Genomic DNA, 23,933 nt, shown 5'->3' with positions numbered 1-23,933 from the left:
ACTTTGGACGGGAAGAATGTTATAAATAAGGTCCGAGATGATGGTGGCCGACGCACCCGTGTCAACAAGCACCCGGACCTCAACCCCGTCAATGAACCCCGTTACCACGGACGACCCGGCCGACGCAGCCACGATCCTGTGGGCCAATTCGGACCACTCGACTGCTTGCGGGCCGCGTACGGACCCCCCTCGCCGAAATGAACCCCCGGCACCCAGCCGCGAACCCCCCACCGCCAAGCGGCGACCCGAATGTGCCGTGTTTGTGGACCGAACGTGTGAGGTGCCGCGACTTGCCGGGTTTTGTTGGGATGACTTGTGGCCCTGGTCGTCGTCCTGACGTGGTCCTGTGGCGCGCTGACGCGGGGCCCGGCACCCGGCTGCGACGTGACCCCGAAGGCCGCAGTTGTAGCAGACGACGGACGTCGTAGGTTTCGGTTGCTCCAGCTTGCGGGGTGAACGTGTGGGCGAACGACCTCCCGTTCTCCACTCCCCCGGACGCGATGCAGCGAAGGCCTGCTCCTGATCCGCAGCTGGCTGAGGTTCGGCGATCGTGGCGGCCAGTGCCGCGTTCCCCGCCCATTTGCAGACGACCCCCGGCTTGCGTTTGAGGACCTCGTACGCGTGAATGCTCGTGGCGATCGCCAGGGAGCAGATATCCATCTCGTCCGCCACATTGATGGGGACCCCCAACTCGTGGGCCAACGCCAGCAGCTGCTCCGTCACCATGGCGTCCTTCCCCTCCTTATCCATGCGGGGAAAAGCTGCGTCCGCCAAGGCGAGTAGTGCCATGCGATAGGCGAGCGTCGTTTCTCCAGCCACCTTCCGCCGATCGTAGAACTGGTGGCGACACGTGGAGGGCGGCCCGAACACCTTCGCCATCAGGTGTAGTGCGGCCTGGAGCGTAGAGCGGGACGACCTTGCAGCAGATGTGAAGGCTGCAAGCGCGTCGTCGTCAAGCATCGCTGGCAACGCACGCAGGGCAGTGGTGTCGGACCACCCCGACATCTCCTGATGAGCGAGGAACCTTCGTTGGAAGGCTCCCCAGTCGCCCCCATCCGCCTTGAACGCCGACAGCGCGGGCAATCTTTGCTGGAGGACCCGATCGTCGTCGACGTCGGAGAGATTTTCCCGCGCTCCGCTGTAGTTGTGTAAAATGTCGGCTCGGTTGCCAGGCGCAAAATGGAGAGCTCCGGCGCGCGCTGATGACGTGGGCTGCGCTGAGCGGAGGTGTCCGGCCACGTGGCGTCCGTCTTTCCCGCCAATCGGTGGCGGCCCCCCAAAAACGGCGGCAACTTCCAGACTTTTGGCGCGAAGCGCCTCTTGGCGGGATTCCTCCAACGTCGCTTCCTCCACCAACCCCGCAGCCGTTTTTCCGCTCGCCGGAACGGAGATGTCGGCCAAGACAGCGGCGGCGGCGAGTAGCAACTCCGCCAACCGGGAGTGCGCGTCCTGGAGGCTGGTGTCGGAGGCAAGCGGAGCGTCGGCCATCACCGCGAAGTGCTGCATCGGCGGCAACTCCTCGTCCTCTCCTGCCGAGGTTGGTGTCCCCGGTACGCCGTCGTCGTCCCGACCTCGCTCGTGGGTACGGGTAGTCTTCCTCGTGTCCATACTTCTTGAAGACAGGTTTACTTCTGACGCCAGTTGTAATGTAGTAACTCGGCGGGAGACGACTTCACGGGTAACACACTCTTTATTTTATCAAACTCGTTCACAGGTGACTAACACCTACTTTGTATCTCGGGTGACAACCACCCACTTAGTATCTCGGGTGACAAACACCCACTGAGTATCTCGGGTGACAAACACCCACTTAGCTACTTGGCGACTAACGCCCACTGAGCTACTCGGATGACCAACATCCACTTAGTATCTCGGGTGACAAACACCCACTTAGCTACTCGGCGACTAACGCCACTGAGCTACTCGGATGACCAACATCCACTTAGCTACTCGTCTACTAACGCCACTGAGCTACTCGGGACACTCCCTGCCCGGGGTATCCGTCTCGACTGTGGGTCCCCAGCCCGACCCACGGGGGCGTCGGACCCCGGGTCCCACAGCCTCGCCTCCGAGCCACACAGGGCCCCGGTCCCCACAAGGACGGCGGGACTAGGGGTCTCGGGGCACTAGGTCTTCAGCTCCGTCTTCGGGTCTTCAACTGGGTAACTCTCCCCGAGTGCTCTCGCGCGTCCCCCTTTATACCCCACCTGCGGACGTCGCTGCGAGCACCCACTTATTCGACCAATCGCTGGGCGCTGGCTACGATCCTGTTTTCCCACATCTCATCGTGCCTCACCACCCACGCCGCGCCGCCCCGTCATCTGTCACTCCCGGCGCGCGCGTCCACACCACGCCCACAACGCGTGCCCAACCCCGCACCCCGCGCCGCCCCGGGATCCATCACTGTCACAGTCGGCGCACGTCAACACCACCACTACAAATATATGGAATCAAAGCAAGTCTGTATCTGCTGATGAGACTCTGAATGTCAAAACGGTCCAGAGTTTTGCTTGTACTGAACCAATGGTTCAAGGAAACATTGACTTTGCTGCTGTCACTAAATGTGGAAACTGGCGTGTAATTTGTGGTGGAGAGAATTGATTTGCTCACAGAGCTCGGCCAATAATTGGTTCTATGTTATTTTAATAATCACTTTAACGTAAATTAGTGTTTATATATATAAGTATGTTAATCTAATATTCGTATAAATATTACTTATGTTAATGTACGAATAATGATAATTGTCCCACGTTTTAACTCCCCAATTCCGAGCTCATTTGAATCAACCATGCTCAACTTCCCAAAACACATATGTGTCGTAGGTATATCTTATAATCTGGTACATGTGTATTTGAGGTGTTTAATCCTTGCGTACATTGAAAACAAGCAGCAGCACTTCATATGCCTGCAAAACACAGACACAACAGTTACACGAGGCTAAAATAGAGCCACGGCCTCGCACAAAAACACAGACTCACTGACACGTGTAATGCGGGCTTAAATGGGCGGGTCGGATGTGACGATCCGAGAGGGAGGAGTCAGGGTCACGTGGGGGGAGATGTTATAGCGGGGAGACAGGAAGACATCTGGGTCAGTCGGGGGAGTGAAGAGTGGAGAACACGTTGGGTGGTCGCCGTGCCTCAGCCTGGTGGCTGAGGGGCTCATGACGGCGCCAGCCAGCGGGGTGGAAGAGAGAGTTGGGGATAGAGACAGAGAGTGGCGAGATCGCCACAGAGGCCACGCAGGGCGGACGTTGTAGAGTGGCGAGATCGCCACAGAGGCCACGCAGGGCTGAGGTTGGGGAGTGGCGAGATCGCCACACACGGTAAGACTCGGCACGGCCAGTCAGCGGTGACCGAGCATGGAGGAACGGGGAGCAGCGGTGGAGCTGCAGTGAGAGCAGCCGGAGGGCTGCACCAGGGACCTGCAGCGGAGCTGCAGGAGCGCGAAAGGCTACGGGATCGAAGGCAGAGGTCGAGCTGCCAAGCGGGGGAGACTCTGAGCGAGGGCCGTGTGGGACAAGTGGAAAGAACCCGAATAAAGGACAACGGAGACAGAGACCCAGGATCGAGTCCTTTATTACACTGGTGTCAGAAGTGAAACGGCACGTCAAAACAGCTCAGAAGAAAGAATATTCCTGCGCCATCATCTGCTACATCATCCGACGACGACGACCTTCCTCAGGCGGTGGACCTGCCTGCGATGGAAGAGGTGATCCGTGCTGGAACGAGTACGGGTCCGGGTGAGCAAAATGTCGCCGCGTCGGTGGACCCATCTGCGCCGGTGGACGCCAACTTACGATGGAGACAGATGGCGGCGCAGCTGGAGACCTTGAAAATCGTGCTGGCGCAACTGTGTGAGCTCGTCACGACGAGGACGGCATCGGGGAGGCCTGGTAGTGATCCGCAGGCCTCCGCCTTGCCTGCGCTGCCAGCGCCATCTGCCACGCGACACAAAGACGCCATCTTGGGCGTGGCAGGGGAGAAACGGCGGGAAGCCGCCATCTTGTCTTCACCGCGGCGGGAAGACGCCGCCATCTTCAACATCGCGGCGGAGAGGCGGCCTTGCGCTGAAATCTGGGGGTGCCGCGGGGTGAGCAGCCTGCTGTGAGCTGCTGTTTTGCGAGGAGGAGCTGCGAGGAGAGGACGACGACGCTGCAGCTGCTGGGGCGGGAGCTCTCCCGTCCTGGCTCGAATGCGAGACAACGGAGCAGTCAAGTCATCGTTCGAGTTCTGCGAGGCGTCTCAAGTTACCACCCTGCCGTCCTCTGCTTGCTGCAGCCCCGGGCGAGTCATAACGATACGCACCCGGCCTTAACACACACCTCACCCATCTTTCGTGTGCCGGGGGGCGATTTTTCTCATGTCTCGAGTGTGCGGAGCGCGGTTCGGGCTGTGTGTATGTGTGTGTGTTGACGATGGACGCGCTATCTGCTTGTTGCTGAGTGTCAAATAGTGTGTGTGCGCTGCGGTGTGGAGTTGTTATCTTGATGGCGAAGTTAATTATTAACTCGGGAGCGTCGGGTATCCTGCGCTGTACCATCTCGTGGGTTACCGTGTGCGACGGGCTTAATTGAAAAATATTTATTTTTGGTGTATTGTGCTGCGAGGTGCTGTGTGCGATGTGGTTGTTTGCAAGAGAGAATATTTGTGTTGTTGCTGCAAAGTTACGACAGGATTAATGGTGTGTTGGTTGCCTGCAGATCTGCTTGCTATTGTGCTTAAATGTACGCGTGTGATCGCGATATGCTGACTGCATGTGCTGTTTACACCGTTCTGTACGGTTACGGGGTGCAATGCATTGGTTGACTATTGGGTTTGGGAGTGTTATTAATTGTGTGTACCTGTTTGGAAATTGGTAACAAATTCGAGGGGGACCCAAAAATTTGGTTGTGTGGGTGTTTATGCACACGATATTGCGTGTATATTATAGGTAATTGCGCTTTTTGAGAGAGAGAGCGCGCGATGAGGGTGCGCGATGACGCCGTTGTGGGTGGCTCAGATGTTAAGGGTGATGGGACCGTAAATTGGCGCCAAGTGGCGTCGCTCATTCGGTTGATTGCATGCAGCCAGGAGTTGCTTTGCGGGTTGGTGTGTGTAACCAATGTGTTTTGGTAAAATATTGGTTAAAATTTCCCCGATATGACTGCTGTGCGCAGCAAGCTGGGGCTGTGCCTCTATCGTTGGTGGGGTTGTTACAACGTGACGGGGGATGCGTCTTGTGACCCCCAGCAAAGGGCAGCTGGGGTGCACGCACGGAGAAAACTGGCCACGTGTTCGCACGTTGGGCCGCCATTTTGCGCGCACGCGGGGTATGGCGACGATGCGCTTTGCGCAAAAGGGCCGTCATTTGAGTGCGCGCGAGATATTGCGAGAACGCGCTTGGCGAAGGGGGCCGCCATTTTGAGCGCGCGGGAAAAACCTCGGTGGGGCAAATATTCTATCTGTTATGCCTGCCATTGTTGATTGGGTGATGCACGAGTTGTGGTCACATCGGCCTATGGCTGATGGCTGACCTGACAGCCCGGAGGCGAAACCTCCGTGGAATGTCTCAAACTAATGGGCCATGTGCTCATATGGCTCGGGGAGTCATGGTTCAGTTGTGCGGTGGCAGACTGAACCTGGTGTGCCGGGGGCTCACGGGATTTGGGTTAGGTCGTTATTGAATCTATAAGAGAACATTGCCCCGTGGGGGGAGTCGTTGGTGTCTGGCCTTGCCGAGGGATTGATCTTCCCTTGGCTATAAAGCGTCAGACTATAAGATGCTGGTGTGTGTCCATCGCTGATGGGATAGTAAGGGAGGAGCATGGCCGAGTTGCTGCTCATCCCCAAAATTGCACTAGCCGAGAGTATGATCAGTGGATGTTGCTATGGTTTGACGACCATGGTGAGGGTTAGGGCGAGTTAAACGTTACCTCTGGGGAGCGTGGCTCTCTCCACGCGAGGGTGTGCGACTAGGGGTTTTGTTGAGAGTGACCGTGGGTACATGCTGTGACCGTGAGATGTCTGTGCTGGTCCTCAAGGGAGGACTGCTGGTGGGCAAGAGCAGGACATTTTTTTGTTGTTGTTGTCACGTGTAAATAATATTGTTGTTAAAATGTAAATACTGGGGCATCCATCGCGTTTATTTTGGGTAATTATTGGGGTTTTCTTAAACGGGCCGGAATTACATCATCTCCACTACCCTGGGGCCGGGTGGCTGTCGTGTACGACATGCGGATGTGCGTTGTTGTGCTGTGCCTCAGGGGATTGGATTCTCCTTCTCGTCACAGATCTTCGGCGCCTGCCACACTGGGTGTTACCTGGTGTGCTAACTGGATGAGGACTTAAAGGAGCAATTGAGCGCCCGTTCGTCATTCTTGCCTACCACTTGCTCTTTGATGTTTGACGTGAGCCGAGCGGATGGAACAACAACATGGACACGCTCTAAGACACCACATTTCTGGGTTGTGCGCGTGTGCCATTCTTGCGTGTCGGTTGCCATTGTTGTGCTTTGTGCTATTATTATTCTTGTTGTTCTGTTCCGGTTGCTGATCCCTCCCCTTTCGTTACTTGTGTTGTTGTTATAATCTCCGTTGTGTCTGGGGGACTCCTGATTGTGATGCCTTCGCCCGCATTATTTTGTTCTGTTTCAGCCGAGGACGGCTGGAATTTTCTCTACGGGGGAGGGTGGTGTAATGCGGGCGTAAATGAGCGGGTCGGATGTGACGATCCGAGAGGGAGGAGTCAGGGTCACGTGGGGGGAGATGTTATAGCGGGGAGACAGGAAGACATCTGGGTCAGTCGGGGGAGTGAAGAGTGGAGAACACGTTGGGTGGTCGCCGTGCCTCAGCCTGGTGGCTGAGGGGCTCATGACGGCGCCAGCCAGCGGGGTGGAAGAGAGAGTTGGGGATAGAGACAGAGAGTGGCGAGATCGCCACAGAGGCCACGCAGGGCGGACGTTGTAGAGTGGCGAGATCGCCACAGAGGCCACGCAGGGCTGAGGTTGGGGAGTGGCGAGATCGCCACACACGGTAAGACTCGGCACGGCCAGTCAGCGGTGACCGAGCATGGAGGAACGGGGAGCAGCGGTGGAGCTGCAGTGAGAGCAGCCGGAGGGCTGCACCAGGGATCTGCAGCGGAGCTGCAGGAGCGCGAAAGGCTACGGGATCGAAGGCAGAGGTCGAGCTGCCAAGCGGGGGAGACTCTGAGCGAGGGCCGTGTGGGACAAGTGGAAAGAACCCGAATAAAGGACAACGGAGACAGAGACCCAGGATCGAGTCCTTTATTACACATGCACTCACGGTTAGAGACGGAAACTCACAAAGAGACATGCAGATTCACAGAGAGACGCACAAACTCACAACAAGACACAAGGACTGACAAAGACACGGATTCCCATACATAAACACACCAACTCCCACACATACATATGGACTCGCACAGGGACTCATATACTCCCACAGTGACTCAATTATAATCCTCATTAGAGTGTCTCCATTATATGGTCCAAATTTCCAAAAAGAGAAAATGATGACGTTATTTACTCCATTGCGGTTACAACAGCATCAATCATTGCCCCTTACTGGCAGCAGACAATTACACGAGGACAGCACTATAGGCTAAACTATATTAGAGGTTTTTGGGTTAGATCATATAAATATAAATGTGTCGTTAAACCTGCCACCACCTGACACAGCCAATTAGTAAGGTTTGTCACGTTAACATAACGTGTCAATTCGTTACGAGTGTAGCACACCGGTGTGTTGGTGAGTAATTCCACAACATTTGCTATTCGAGTACGACGTTTTGCCAGTAATTACAACTAGCATCATCAGGTGACAGCCAGGTTTGTGGAGAAATCCCCCTGTTTCGTTTTTAACCACTAAACAACATTCAGCGCCCCATACTTTCAAACTAATGCATAGACAAAGCTGCCACTTGGGGTGACATACGTTGACCACACAGCTGCAATCATCGCCCCCTACTGACAACAGACGAATGCCCCAGGTCACTTTTGCAAATTCGACTATATCCTGATCTCTCACTTGGTCTCTCACCTTGTGCTCTGACCTTTTCACACATTCAATTTGACACTTGAACCCTTATCATTACGACGATGGTTGTAGTGATGCGTGTGGCTATGTTTACCACTCACAGAACATCAGTGCGATACTGATGAGGATTGATGCGGTGAACTCCCACATCATCACACTGCGAGGAGGGGAAGACGAATTCTTGGTCGTTGGGAACATATTCTTGGTCGTTGCAGACCAATTCTTGGTCGTTGGCAACAAATTCTTGGTCGTTGGGGACCAATCCCTGGTCGTTGTTGGTGATGCCTGTAGATCATCAGCAGTATTATTAATATCATCATTAACATCATAAGCAAGAGTGATATTATGATCAACATCATTCTGATCAGCAAAAAAAGAACCTAATTATGAAAATCACCATCACCAACATGAATAATATCATCATCCACAACATTAATAATACATTTATTATCAATATCATCTGCAACATGAAGAACATGACCATCGTGCATGTGTTTTGTGAGTTTGCGTTCGGGTGATTCTTAAATAACAAAGTATTTGCGTGTTTCTGGGTCTATATTAGTGTATGTTTTGTATCTGTGCATCTGTGCACATGTTGATATGCACGTGTTATTATATTTAATGTGGGAGCACTATACACTGCAGGAATATATAGCAGGATGTAGATGGGTAAAGTGGTGTAGAATTAAATATTATGTACAGTAGTGTAAAAAAGATGGTATAGTCTGTGTGATATAGTGTGTGCATAGTGTAGTATATAGGGTAGTATGTGGTGTAAATTGGCATGTATGAGTGTGAGGCATGGTGTGAAGGTGAACGCCGTGAGTTTGACCTGAGTAATGGTGAATAGTGAATTGGAGGTGTGTGTGGTAAGGCTGAGTTGAGGCTGAAGTAAGTGTGAGCAGGGGTGTGTATGTCTATATATGTATGTGTATTTAGCGATCGTGGGCCTCTCCTAAGTCGATTCCGCCTCAAATGAGTGCCTGGTGTGGTGTGTAAAAACATCGCCACTGGGGAAGCAAACGCAATCGAGCGTGGTGTTGATCACCCACCCCTATTGTGCCATGCCGGCCTTCATTGGTGCTCACTAACTGCACTTGCCCCAATAGTCCGTTAAGGCTATATGGGGGATGAGTATTTGCAAGGGGTGGTAACTGCTCCACCTGACACTACTTCGTACCCATACACACATAGGAAACTCCGAATTAAGCTTGTACTGAAGGCCCTAGGGATATAGGCGCCTTCGGGCCAAAGCCAGACTCTACCCCTCCCTACGGATATAAAAAAAAATAATGAAGTTGTCAGTGTGGAATGTCCAAGCGCTCACTGTGGAGGAGAGGCTTCCATTCGTCTCTCGCGAGCTGGAACCTCTGTATACAGGAGGTTGACTGGTTCTGGTTCCAGTCACCATGACAGGTGGACAGTTTTTCACTTGGGGAAAAAAACTGCAAACAACATTGAGTGGTTCTACTTCATAACCAAATAATGAAGGGGACATAGGAGTGTGGAGACGATGTGTAGGAAGCTGTAAGTTCCGAACTGTTGTGGACACGCCTCCCCATTAACAGGAGGTGAGAAATGGTATTGGTGGTGGCTTACACATCAAAATAAGATAACCATCAGTGGAGGTACACAAGGAAAGCGCAAAAGTCAGATGCTTTCGATGGCCTCCTTTCCCAGGAGCTGGATAAAGTGCCCCCTCGGTATATATTTAACTTGATAGTGACTTTAATTCCCGAATGGGTCACGTCACATGCACTTGGGCCAAAGTTATTCGAAGCAAGGTCCAGTTTAGCACAATCACAACGGTATGAGGTTGTTCGACTTCTGTGTAACCCATGGGCTCGTAATCAGCAACACACTGTTTCCAGCATCAGAATATCCACACGACATCATTGATCAATGCCAGGCCCAAACAAGAACACTTACTGGACTACATCGTGACAGATCAGAGAATGCAGTCCCATGTCCTTCACACCAGGACCTACCGTGGTCTCTCCAATGACCATTGGCTTGTTATCTGTAAAATATGCCCGCCTTACTTTAACTGTGGTTGGCAAGCATTCATATAGGATCCCACTCACACCCACAATACCCTGGTACACCGAACTAATAGAAATTGCAAGCGAGAATTTAATCATTGTTTGCAACTAGAATTGGGATCATCCCCCCTCTTCCTAATCACACCTCACTCTTTCACTCTATCAAAAAAGTTATTTGCAGCACCACACCTATCACCATCCGAAAAATAAACAATGGTAATCTGGAAGCGTAGTGTATGACAGCAAGAAGTACCTAGGTTTGATTACCGACTCAGACGCGTTTCTTTCTGGATGTGTTATGTTCTCCCCCCATGCTGTAGAGCTTTAGTGTGAGTGTGTGTAGTCTGTCTGGTTCACAGCACAGGTTCCAAAGGACTGGAAAGATGCCATGGTGGTCCCCATCTTTAAAAAAGGTGGGGGTGGGGCATCTTCAGCCTAAGTGTGCCAGGAAAGGTCCTGGAAAGGATTATTCAACAACACCTTGCCAGACATACATACTAATGAGAGCGTTGTGGAGCCCCAGTATGGTTTCCGACCATGGTCGTCCTGCACAGATGCCATTTTATGTCTGTCTACTGCAGTAGAGGTTTACAGAAGTTCAATAGCACCTATATCTCTGCTTTCTTGACCTGGTCAAGGCCTAGTGTATAATCAATATGCCAGGACTCTGGATTATCGTTCCTGATCTTGCAGTCCCAGACCCTCTGCTCAAAATAATTACATATTTGCATGATGGTGACAAGGAGTTGGAGCCAGTGTTCACTATTTCACTATTTTATATCTTAATTGACCACGTAGTTCGAGAAACTTTCCATGGATGTACCGGTATATATATATATACATTGGGGGGCTGATCGATGCTCGTGTATGGTCAAGATATGGCTCCCTATTGGTAAACTATATTCGGTAGTTGCTGCCCACTCTAAGAAGGTGTTGGACATGCACCTGGAGAATCATACTAAGAGATGGGGCCTTACCATCAGCCCCACAAAAAAATGCACCTACCTGTGTATTTTATGTCATTGAATGTCCCACCCCCCTTCACTCTCTATGAGGGAAGGGGCAGTTGTGGAAAGAGTAGAGAAGAGTTCATACCTAGGCAGTGTGCTTATGACCAGCTCTGGTGTGGCAGGGGAGGTTTCACTCTGAATCCGTCAAGTGTAATTATCTTTTCATCAGCTGAATAATGCTGTGTGGAAGCTACCTGGTCTATTTATCAATATGAAGCTGCGAGTGTTCTTGGCCACAGTGATGCCTTCTCTTCTCTGAGCTTACAAAACATGAAGCCCTCCAAGGGAATGTCTGCACTGTCTTTAAACATTCAGGCTTGCCTGCCTATGATCTTTCTTGAATTTGTATCAAAGTGCATTGTGTGACAGACTCCCATATCCTTGAAATTAATTAGCTCCTCCAGCATGCGAGACTGCGTTGGCTCAATCATCTAGATTGCATGCCCAACCACCACATCCCCAAGCAGCTTATGTTTGGCCAGATAGATAGGGCTAAACAGGCGCAGCCAGGGCTAGATAAGAGATGGACTGACGTGTTACAGAAGGATATTAAGCTGATTGGATATTGCCAATGAGTGGTACCAGCGATGTCCAGATTGGCCTCTGTGGAGGAGGTTCATGAAGGACGCTACTGGCCAGTTGGAGGCAGTCGCCCTCCAGCAAAAAAAAGAAGATTGCAGGAGCGACGCTCGTAACAATAAGCTGGGTGCCTTGGCAGTTAACGTCATATGTTAGTCAAACAATGGCATCTGGGTCTGTCCTGTGACCTGCCAAAAAGCCTTCGATACACCACGTGGCCTCAAAGTGGACCTAGCATGGCACAAGCGCCGTGGTGACATCACTGCCATGTAGTGGCAAATAGTGGTTGTTGTTGGTGGTGCCACTTTCTGTGTGGCTCTCTATCTATGAGCGCTGTGGACAATTATACATTGAGCTTTGTGCTCAAATCGTACGTCCGGCTTGAGGAGTTTGCTATCTTCTTCCACCTCCATTGGCTAGGACATGTCTCCTCCATGGGCTGGGCCACGTTTCTTCCATGGACTGGGCCACGTCATCTGCTTGGGCTGGGTCAGGGCTTCTCCATAGAATGGGCCACATATTTTCTATGAGTTAAGCCATGTATTATCCAAGTAGTAAAGTAGTACTTCCCAATTGTTTTCATTCTATGGCACTCACTTTCGAGCACACTCGATTTTCACGGCACACAAAACAAAAAACTCACTTTGGGCCCGGATGAGTGCGTGGGGATGAATTGTAGCTGAGAAATCGAATAACCCTTCTCCTACTCACTTCACCAAAAGCAAGAAAAGTATGTGGCACTGCAAAAATTCGCGATGAGAATATCCCCAACTGCCTGTGTGAGTCTCTTTGACTGTGTGTGCCTCTGTGCATGTCTGACTTGTGCTTCCACTTCTCTGGGTATAGCTGTGTGTATCTCCACGTCTCTTTGTGTGTATTCCTGTTTGTGTGACTCTATCTATGTCGGTGTGTGTCTTTATCTTGTATATGTTTACATGTGTCTCCGTGTCTTTGTGTGTCTCTCCGAGCCTCTTGTGTCTGTTTCTTTGTTTGTCTCCGTGTTTGTGGATGTCCCAGCATGTATCTCCATGTCTGCGTGTCTACCGTATGTCTCAGTGTTTGTTTGCCCAACTGTGCATGCGCCTGTGAAGGATTTGAGAGGGCTGGGGTGGGCAGCTGACGTCTGTCCGTCGTACATTGCCGTCACGAATGCAGAGGGGAGGGCGGGAGATGGAGAGTGGGGCTTGAGTTGAGTGAGTGAGTCATTCTTCGTATGAATCAGCGGGTGAGTGATAATTATCTGTGTGAGTGATTTTCTGTATGCGTGAGTGAGTAGGTGAGTGAGACCAAAGAGATGCACAGACTCGTACAGAGACGCGCAGGCTCGTTATGAGTTACACACCGTCGTGGGGAACTGCATCCCCGTGATGGAGGTGATCCAGGCACTGTAGCTGGATACGCGGGTGAAGACGTTCGGCTTTGTGTCCAAGTTACAGCCTAAAGAAGACCCGAAGCTCGTGAGGCCGTGCACCTCCCACCCTCTGTCCGTCTTACAGTTCAGAGGGCCCCCCGAGTCTCCCTGCATATAAGGACAATTGTAATAATAGTCACAATTACTTAGTTGTATCCAGCATTATTCATGACTATTGGCATCGTATAGCGCATGGGAATATGAAAGGTGCGGAGGAATAAGGAGGAACCGCAGACATGCCAATTAAACGAGTGATTGCATGTGGGAGGAAACAAGAACACCGACAAAAACAAAGCATTTGCGAGGTGGCAACAATATCCGATACATCACAGCCAGATGGAACAGATGGGGATTAGCAGCCTACACCACGCGTCGAAGAAACTGTACAGCATTATGGGAATCAACTGCACAGCATTTGTGAGTAGCACTCACGGGGCTCGGAAAATAGGGGCCTGAGCACAGCGTGAAGCCAGGAAGACAGGTCGGGCTTAGATATCCTCGTGCCGAGCCACCAGAGCCCCAATGAGTTGGGCGAGTCTCATTACCCAACACGCCTAACATTACAAAAACATATCAAATGCATTAGCATGCATTCTAAACGCATTTTACCGTAAACACTGTGAAATGCTGTCAAAGAAAGTAATTAAAACTACGGTGATATACTTGGTTGGGTTTATTTTGTACTGTGTGGCATAGTGTGGTTATGTACAGTAATCACCATTCAGGTGTGTCGCCCTGCAAGTCATGAATCCCACAGTGCACTCATGAAAATAATATTTCACGAACACAGTAAAAACGCTGCAGAGGAGTTATAGTGGAAAACATGTGGAGCTTGAGATTCTAAAACGATTACAAACAGGGAGCTGCAATTCACTGGACACACGTGGCAAGCATAGTGTCAGATAGGGATAGCTTCCTCGCACGGAGACTGTGTGGAAGCTATGTGAAATAATTATATAATTTAGACAACCTGGTGCAGAAAAATACGAAATCCGACTAGCAGGTGTTTTGCTGCATTGGAATTGCAATGGCCTCTGTTGACTGACACAAAGTCAGCGTCCTCTTGTTAATAATTTATTTGCATGAAGAGTGTGTGTAACTATTACACTCACGTTGCAAGTAGAGTGAAGGCTGTCCCCTGCACAGATCATGCTGGGCTTCACTGTTGTTCCCCAATACTCGCTGCTGCTGCATTTGGCGTAGCTGATAAAGGGAAGCTTCGCTTGTTGAAGAGTGGAGGGCAATGGGCCCCCGGCTGATGAAATGCAATCAATGTGACAAATACAAAATAATAATTAGTGTTGTTGTAGTGTATATGTAGTGGTGGTATTGACGTGCGCCGACTGTGACAGTGATGGATCACGGGGCGGCGCGGGGTGCGGGGTTGGCAACGCGTTGTGGGCGTGGTGTGGACGCGCGCGCCGGGAGTGACAGATGACGGGGCGGCGCGGCGTGGGTGGTGAGGCACGATGAGATGTGGGAAAAGAGGATCGTAGCCAGCGCCCGGCGATTGGTCGAATAAGTGGGTGCTCGCAGCGACGTCCGCAGGTGGGGTATAAAGGGGGACGCGCGGGAGCACTCGGGGAGAGTTACCCAGTTGAAGACCCGAAGACGGAGCTGAAGACCTAGTGCCCCGAGACCCCTAGTCCCGCCGTCCTTGTGGGGACCGGGGCCCTGTGTGGCTCGGAGGCGAGGCTGTGGGACCCGGGGTCCGACGCCCCCGTGGGTCGGGCTGGGGACCCACAGTCGAGACGGATACCCCGGGCAGGGAGTGTCCCGAGTAGCTCAGTGGCGTTAGTCGCCGAGTAGCTAAGTGGATGTTGGTCATCCGAGTAGCTCAGTGGCGTTAGTCGCCGAGTAGCTAAGTGGGTGTTTGTCACCCGAAGTACTAAGTGGATGTTGGTCATCCGAGTAGCTCAGTGGGCGTTAGTCGCCAAGTAGCTAAGTGGGTGGTTGTCACCCGAGATACTAAGTGGGTGTTTGTCACCCGAGATACTAAGTGGGTGTTTGTCACCCGAGATACAAAGTAGGTGTTAGTCACCTGTGAACGAGTTTGATAAAATAAAGAGTGTGTTACCCGTGAAGTCGTCTCCCGCCGAGTTACTACATTACAACTGGCGTCAGAAGTAAACCTGTCTTCAAGGAGTATGGACACGAGGAAGACTACCCGTACCCACGAGCGAGGTCGGGACGACGACGGCGTACCGGGGACACCGACCTCGGGAGTAGAGGACGAGGAGTTGCCGCCGATGCAGCACTTCGCGGTGATGGCCGACGCTCCGCTTGCCTCCGACACCAGCCTCCAGGACGCGCACGCCCGGTTGGCGGAGTTGCTACTCGCCGCCGTCGCTGTCTTGGCCGACATCTCCGTTCCGGCGAGCGGAAAAACGGCTGCGGGGGTCGTGGAGGAAGCGACGGTGGAGGATTCCCGCCAAAAGGCGCTTCGCGCCAAAAGTCTGGAAGTTGCCGCCGTTTTTGGGGGGCCGCCACCGATTGGCGGGAAAGACGGACGCCACGTGGCCGGACACCTCCGCGCAGCGCAGCCCACGTCATCAGCGCGCGCCGGAGCCCTCCATTTTGCGCCTGACAACCGAGCCGACATTTTACACAACTACAGCGGAGCGCGGGAAAATCTCTCCGACGTCGACGACGATCGGGTCCTCCAGCAAAGATTGCCCGCGCTGTCGGCGTTCAAGGCGGATGGGGGCGACTGGGGAGCCTTCCAACGAAGGTTCCTCGCTCATCAGGAGATGTCGGGGTGGTCCGACACCACTGCCCTGCGTGCGTTGCCAGCGATGCTTGACGACGACGCGCTTGCAGCCTTCACATCTGCTGCAAGGTCGTCCCGCTCTACGCTCCAGGCCGCACTACACCTGATGGCGAAGGTGTTCGGGCCGCCCTCCACGTGTCGCCACCAGTTCTACGATCGGCGGAAGGTGGCTGGAGAAACGACGCTCGCCTACCGCACGGCACTACTCGCCTTGGCGGACGCAGCTTTTCCCCGCATGGATAAGGAGGGGAAGGACGCCATGGTGACGGAGCAGCTGCTGGTGTTGGCCCACGAGTTGGGGGTCCCCATCAACGTGGCGGACGAGATGGATATCTGCTCCCTGGCGATCGCCACGAGCATTCACGCGTACGAGGTCCTCAAACGCAAGCCGGGGGTCGTCTGCAAATGGGCGGGGAACGCGGCACTGGCCGCCACGATCGCCGAACCTCAGCCAGCTGCGGTGCAGGAGCAGGCCCTCGCTGCATCGCGTCCGGGGGAGTGGAGAACGAAAGGTCGTTCGCCCACACGTTCGCCCCGCAAGCTGGAGCAACCGAAACCTACGACGTCCGTCGTCTGCTACAACTGCGGCCTTCGGGGTCACGTCGCAGCCGGGTGCCGGGCCCCGCGTCAGCGCGCCACAGGACCACGTCGGGACGACGACCAGGGCCACAAGTCATCCCAACAAAACCCGGCAAGTCGCGGCACCTCACACGTTCGGTCCACAAACACGGCACATTCGGGTCGCCGCTTCGCGGTGGGGGGTTCGCGGCTGGGTGCCGGGGGTTCAATTCGGCGAGGGGGGTCCGTACGCGGCCCGCAAGCAGTCGAGTGGTCCAAATTGGCCCACAGGATCGTGGCTGCGTCGGCCGGGTCGTCCGTGGTAACGGGGTTCATTGACGGGGTTGAGGTCCGGGTGCTTGTTGACACGGGTGCGTCGGCCACCATCATCTCGGACCTTATTTATAACATTCTTCCCGTCCAAAGTAGACCCCTTCTGCCAGTAGACGTGCCATTTTATGCGGCGAATGGGGGATCCCTGGGGATCATCGGCCAGATTCGGGCGACTATTTGCATTGGTGACATTAAATTGGCGGGCCCTATTTTTGTATCATCATCGCTGGCCGTTCCCTGTTTGCTAGGTACGGACTTTTTGTCCAAAATGCCCATCAAAATTCTTATAGATCAGGCCTGCATAGAGCTTCCGTCAGGTCGGAGGGTTGCGTTCTTGTCGAGCCCTACCAAAGTGCGCACGGTTTGTGCGACGGTGCAGGCGCTGGCGACTCACACTGTACGGGTGCCCCCGGGATCGCAAATGTTAGTACCCCTTCGGTTCAGGAAGCCACTCGAGGTGGGTGCGGAGGCACAGGGGGTGCTGTTGGGGCCGTCAAACAGAGCCAGTAAGGGCCTCGACTTAGCGGTTGCTCAAACCATGGTGAGAGGGGACAGTGAGCCGTTCGTAATGGTCCTGAATACGGGGTCGCGGCCGGCCGTAATTGCGCAGGGAACGGTGCTGGCTCACGCCGCGCCGCTACCCGTTGAGGAACGGCTCGTGGCTCAAGCAGATTTCACTGTTAAGTCGCATCCTCAAAGTGATGAGGGGACGGAGTGGTTGGACTCGCTGTGTGCCGGTTCTGCTAACTTGTCCGGAGTGCAATTGGGAGCATTGAGGGGTTTGCTAATCGAGTTTGCTGACGTGTTCAGCAAACATAAGTACGATATCGGCTGCACTGACCTGTTGCGCCACCACATAGCTACAGGGGACGCGGCCCCTATTCGTCAGAATCCCTTCCGGCTCAGCCCAGCCGAGAAGGAACATGTGCAATCGGCGGTTAATGATATGTTGGCGGCCGATATCATTTCGCCCTCTTCTAGTCCGTGGGGTGCTCCTATTGTCCTAGTAAAGAAACAGGACGGGTTCTTGCGGTTTTGTGTCGATTTCCGCCGCTTAAACAAAATCTCGATGGCGGATGCGTATCCGCTCCCCAGGATGGATGAGTCGCTGGATGCCTGGGCGGGAGCACAGTTTTTTTCCACACTCGATCTGCTTTCTGGATTTTGGCAATTGCCACTCGATAACGAGTCAAAACCTAAAACTGCTTTCCGGACACCTGGGGGCCTATTTGAGTTCAACCGTTTGCCCATGGGCTTACATTCCGCTCCGGCCACGTTCCAGAGACTCATGGAATTGGTTTTGTCAGGCCTCCAATGGGATACCTGTTTGATTTATCTCGACGATATCATCGTCTTTAGTCGGACTTTCGAGGAGCACCTCCAGCGACTGAGAGCGGTGTTCCTCAGGATGCGTTCCGCTAAGCTTAAATTTAAACCGGCTAAATGTTTTCTGCTTCGGGAATCGGTCAGGTATTTGGGCCATATCGTGAGTCGTTCAGGGATCTCGACGGACCCTGCTAAGACGCATTGCGTCAGCTCATGGCCAACGCCAACCTCGGTCACGGAGGTTCGTAGTTTCATTGGTTTCGCCTCCTATTACCGTCGTTTTGTCAAGCAATTTGCCACCATAGCCAGGCCCCTGCACGCTTTGACGGCTAAGGGTGTGAGGTTTCACTGGGGGGCGGAAGAGGAGGCTGCGTTCTGCTCCCTCCGTGACGCCTTGGTGCAGGCTTTCCCCTTGTGTTACCCCGATTTCACACAACCGTTTTTGCTTGACACGGACGCCAGCAATACGGGTATCGGGGGGGTGCTCTCACAGGTGGTCGGGGGGGTTGAACGGGTGGTCGCCTACGGTAGTAGGGTTCTTTCCCCCGCCGAACAACGCTATTGCGTAACTCGTCGTGAATTGTTAGCCATTGTGTTTTTTACACAGCAATTCAGGCCGTATCTTTACGGCCGTCATTTTACGGTCCGGACGGACCATGCGGCTCTACAATACGCTATGCGCGTGGCACAGCCATCGGGCCAATTGTCCCGATGGTTGGAGGTCCTTCAAGACTACCAATTCACGACGATTTACCGCAAGGGGTTGCGACACTCAAATGCGGACGCCTTGTCGCGGTTGCCGCCGTGCACGGACTGCACATGTTTGTTGGGATCGGCGCGGTGCAAACCCCCGGTCGCCGGCACCCCGGGAGTTGCGCTCGCCGCCACTGACACCCCGGGAGAGGACGCCCCCACGGGGAGGGATTCGCTGTTGTCGTTGCCCCTCATTGAGTGGGGCCGCCTCCAGATGTCCGACAGCTCCCTACTTACGCTACGTCGGAAAGTCGGCGCTCCCGAAGAAGGGGAGGCGCGGGTCGGTTCCTGGGTGTGCAGACAGGGCCTTTTGATGAAGTGGGACAACATGTCCCGGCGTCACGTGCTCGTTGTGCCTGTTGCTATGCGGGGTAGGGTTGTTCTGGCAGCTCATGAACGGCTCATGCATCTGGGTTTTCACAAAACGCTCGCCCTAATCCAGCGAGACTATTATTGGCCGGGGATGGGTAACGACGTGGCGAATATTCTTAAGGGATGCGTAGGGTGCGCCAAAAGGAAACCGCCACCATTGGCAGCTAATCCACCGCTGCAATCCATTCAGGTTTCGCGTATAAACGAATTGGTAGCGTTGGACATCTTGGGGCCCTTTCCGGCTACACCAAGGGGAAATAGGTTCCTGCTGGTTGGCGTGGAATACTTCACCCGATGGCCTATGGCATGGCCGCTCGCCAACCAGTCGGCTGCGGCGGTGGCGGACGCCTTTGTCCAGGGTTATGTGTTGGACAAGGGCGCCCCGAACGCTTGCTGACGGATCAAGGAAAGAATTTTTCGAGCGTTTTGTTGCGCGAGGTGTGCGACCTGTTGGGTACAAAGAAAGTGCGTACTTCCCCCTACCACCCGCAGACTGACGGGATGGTTGAGCGTCTGAACAGGACGATTACGTCTATGTTGTGCCAACAGGTCTGCGACGATCAGGTTGATTGGGACTTACAGGTGCTGGGGGTACTCGCGGCCTATCGAATGACCCCTCATGCGGCGACGGGGTTTTCCCCATTTTTTCTTATGTATGGGCGGGAGGCCGATCCGGCCATGGACGTCCAACTGGGGATTTCCCAGCCACGTGCAAAATCTAAATTGGCAGACCACATCAAATTTAATATCGCCAAATTGACTGAAGCGCGGGAGGCGGCAAGGTTGAATTCGCGGTCACGGCAAATTGCGAACGAGAAATTGCATGAGCGGAGGGTGCATACGCATGATTGGAAACCAGGCGATAAGGCCTGGCTGCATTGTCCACATGCACCGTTGGCTACGTCCCCCAAGTTGTTGAGACCTTGGAGGGGACCGGTGGAAATTGTGCGGGTTGCACGACCCCAGAGTATACAGATTAAATGGGGGAAACGCCGTTGGTACGTGCACCCCTCCCGACTGAAGCCCTATGCGGCACCGTGTGACCCCGTTCTGTGCCGTGACGACCGGGCGTGTGATGTGACCGTCGACTCGGGGAGGGAGGTGTCGCAGGCTGATCCTCACGTGTCTCCACCTGACCCACCCCCAGGTGCCTCGGGCTTGACGGCTGCTGACCGTCGAGAGCCTGAACCCCGGGGCACGCACGGGTCCTCGTTGCCTGGCCGATGTCTTCCTGAACCGCCGGCACCACCGGACGTTCAACCGCGTCTGGTGCCGTACGACGGACCGGCAAGGCGGACTCGGGCTAGGTCTCAACAATTTTCATGAAGACGTTTTTTTCTCTACACCGAGCTCGCCCGGTGTTCCCCTCTGCCGGGGTACTGTCCCGTTGTAGGGACGCTCGGAAGAACAAGGGGACACTGCACGAGTCGAAAGAAAAAAAAAAAATTTCCATTTATTTTCCTTTTTGCATATACATTGCTATTGTCACTCGCCGGTTTGTATATATTGTTCTATTGTCGCGGTGGCATTGGTTGAGGGTTGCGGACGGTAGTGTTCGCGTCGTGTTGTGTTGTTAAGTTAGTTGTTGTTCTTGTTGTTGTGTTGTGTTACGGGGCACACAGGGCGGTTGGTATATTTTTATAGCAGCCGGGTCGGCTGCGAGCTATGTGGTAGGGGGTGATGTAGTGGTGGTATTGACGTGCGCCGACTGTGACAGTGATGGATCACGGGGCGGCGCGGGGTGCGGGGTTGGGCACGCGTTGTGGGCGTGGTGTGGACGCGCGCGCCGGGAGTGACAGATGACGGGGCGGCGCGGCGTGGGTGGTGAGGCACGATGAGATGTGGGAAAAGAGGATCGTAGCCAGCGCCCGGCGATTGGTCGAATAAGTGGGTGCTCGCAGCGACGTCCGCAGGTGGGGTATAAAGGGGGACGCGCGGGAGCACTCGGGGAGAGTTACCCAGTTGAAGACCCGAAGACGGAGCTGAAGACCTAGTGCCCCGAGACCCCTAGTCCCGCCGTCCTTGTGGGGACCGGGGCCCTGTGTGGCTCGGAGGCGAGGCTGTGGGACCCGGGGTCCGACGCCCCCGTGGGTCGGGCTGGGGACCCACAGTCGAGACGGATACCCCGGGCAGGGAGTGTCCCGATGAGCTCAGTGGCGTTAGTCGCCGAGTAGCTAAGTGGATGTTGGTCATCCGAGTAGCTCAGTGGCGTTAGTCGCCGAGTAGCTAAGTGGGTGTTTGTCACCCGAAGTACTAAGTGGATGTTGGTCATCCGAGTAGCTCAGTGGGCGTTAGTCGCCAAGTAGCTAAGTGGGTGGTTGTCACCCGAGATACTAAGTGGGTGTTTGTCACCCGATATACTAAGTGGGTGTTTGTCACCCGAGATACAAAGTAGGTGTTAGTCACCTGTGAACGAGTTTGATAAAATAAAGAGTGTGTTACCCGTGAAGTCGTCTCCCGCCGAGTTACTACATTACATATACATAAAAAAGAAACGGCGGTGACATGGCCCAGCCGTAGCATGCTATCATCTTGATAATTGGTTTTTTACCCTTCTATCTGGCAACAAAACTGACACCTTTTTACAAGGAGTCATGTTTGTATAGACCGCAATACCTGCAGTCATAATACAAACAAAAGACATAACTCTGATAATGTGCACTGTCCTTGAAGTTGATTGGTCCACACCCGAGACAGCTTTCCTTAGAGCCTGGTCTCACATGGGTAGGACCAGATGACGCCAAAAGGCGCACAACTCAAAGACAATGCACCATCAGAGTATGAGAGCTCGGGGCAAGCATCTACACTATGGGAACCTCATTTGCCAGTAAAAATATGATCATTGTTTTTTTACCCTTCTATCTGGCAACAAAACTGACACCTTTTTACAAGGAGTCATGTTTGTATAGACCACAATACCTGCAGTCATAATACAAACAAAAGACATAACTCTGATAATGTGCACTGTCCTTGAAGTTGATTGGTCCACACCCGAGACAGCTTTCCTTAGAGCCTGGTCTCACATGGGTAGGACCAGATGACGCCAAAAGGCGCACAACTCAAAGACAATGCACCATCAGAGTATGAGAGGTCGGGGCAAGCATCTACACTATGGGAACCTCATTTGCCAGTAAAAATATGATAATTGGTTTTTTACCCTTCTATCTGGCAACAAAACTGACACCTTTTTACAAGGAGTCATGTTTGTATAGACCGCAATACCTGCAGTCATAATACAAACAAAAGACATAACTCTGATAATGTGCACTGTCCTTGAAGTTGATTGGTCCACACCCGAGACAGCTTTCCTTAGAGCCTAGTCTCACATGGGTTGGACCAGATGACGCCAAAAGGCGCACAACTCAAAGACAATGCACCATCCGAGTATGAGAGCTCGGGGCAAGCATCTACACTATGGGAACCTCATTTGCCAGTAAAAATATGATAATTGGTTTTTTACCCTTCTATCTGGCAACAAAACTGACACCTTTTTACAAGGAGTCATGTTTGTATAGACTGCAATACCTGCAGTTTGGCGTCATCTGGTCCAACCAATGTGAGACTAGGCTCTAAGGAAAGCTGTCTCTGGTGTGGACCAATCAACTTCAAGGACAGTGCACATTATCAGAGTTATGTCTTTTGTTTGTATTATGACTGCAGGTATTGCGGTCTATACAAACATGACTCCTTGTATAAAGGTGTCAGTTTTGTTGCCAGATAGAAGGGTAAAAAACCAATTATCATATTTTTACTGGCAAATGAGGTTCCCATAATACTATCATCTTATTGAAGAGGTTTGTGGTTAGAAATATTCAGGACACATTGGTTATAACTCTAGGTGTATTAACCAAGCTCTGTCTGTGTCACAGTGCACATTAACCATCCCATAACATAATTTGAAAACAGTAGGACGGTGTGTGCCAGCGTCGGGGTCCCAAATTTAAACAAACATTAGCTGATAATTGCTCAATTGAGATATAGCATCATGACCCCTACTGTGCAATTACTGCAGACTATCTTAAAATAGCACATTCATGATATCCTCGTGTCATAATAATAGCGTGAATATCAAATGTACTTAAACAATATTTTAGATCAGCAGACAATATGCCTCCCTACACATAAAAAATGTGTGTTTTTTATACATCTCATCAGCCACACGTCCTTCTCGCAATGTATAATTTGACCAGCATTGGTTTAAGGAAGCCAGACTGCTGATAAGACACTGAATGTTGACAATGTTCCAGAGTTTTTTTAGTGTTTAGAAACTAATGCTGATGAAATTATGCACTCTCAGAGTCTTTGGTTTTTTTGGCGTGTTTATGAATCTAAAAAACTACATTTTAGGTGGGAATCAAGTCAGATCCAGAGGTATTTTTAAGAGAGAACAGCGTTTTAAATGGATGAACTGCAAAGAGTTAAAGAAAGTGTGGTTGATGAATTTGGACATTTGGGTATTTAATGGCGGTTGCCTTTAATATAAATATTAATGCCATTAGGTTATCTAGGATAATAATGAAATCATTTTGCAGTTTCCTTTGTAAATTGAGGACAGAAGATTCAAGAGAATATAGGGTGATATCATACGCATAGAAATGTATGTGTAATGTAGTAACTCGGCGGGAGACGACTTCACGGGTAACACACTCTTTATTTCATCAAACTCGTTTACATGTGACTAACACCTACTTTATATCTCGGGTGACAAACACCCACTTAGCTCCTTGGCGACTAACGCCCACTG

General features: G+C 52.5%; 1 protein-coding gene across 2 annotated transcripts in view; it reads right to left on the bottom strand.

The window, feature by feature from the left end:
- Positions 1-2,839: 2,839 nt before the first annotated feature.
- The window catches only part of LOC144737490 (elastase-1-like), a 61,183-nt gene continuing 40,089 nt past the window's right edge, over positions 2,840-23,933 (bottom strand). Inside the window, exons 6-9 of one of the 2 annotated variants that reach the window (XM_078620207.1) lie at positions 14,190-14,332; positions 13,009-13,185; positions 8,137-8,320; positions 2,840-2,905 (exon numbers count right to left, since the gene is read on the bottom strand). In XM_078620207.1, the coding sequence (XP_078476333.1) occupies positions 2,898-2,905; positions 8,137-8,320; positions 13,009-13,185; positions 14,190-14,332 (512 nt within the window). In that variant the 3' untranslated portion in view covers positions 2,840-2,897. Of the gene's footprint in view, positions 2,906-7,035; positions 8,321-13,008; positions 13,186-14,189; positions 14,333-23,933 lie in introns of those variants that run through there. The other variant, XM_078620206.1, reaches the window with a different exon arrangement.

Source organism: Lampetra planeri, chromosome 70, assembly GCF_965212315.1.
Source record: "Lampetra planeri chromosome 70, kcLamPlan1.2.h2, whole genome shotgun sequence".
NCBI lineage: Eukaryota > Metazoa > Chordata > Hyperoartia > Petromyzontiformes > Petromyzontidae > Lampetra > Lampetra planeri.
Note: the sequence above shows the minus strand (reverse complement) of the source record. Positions and strands in the feature narration are given on the sequence as shown.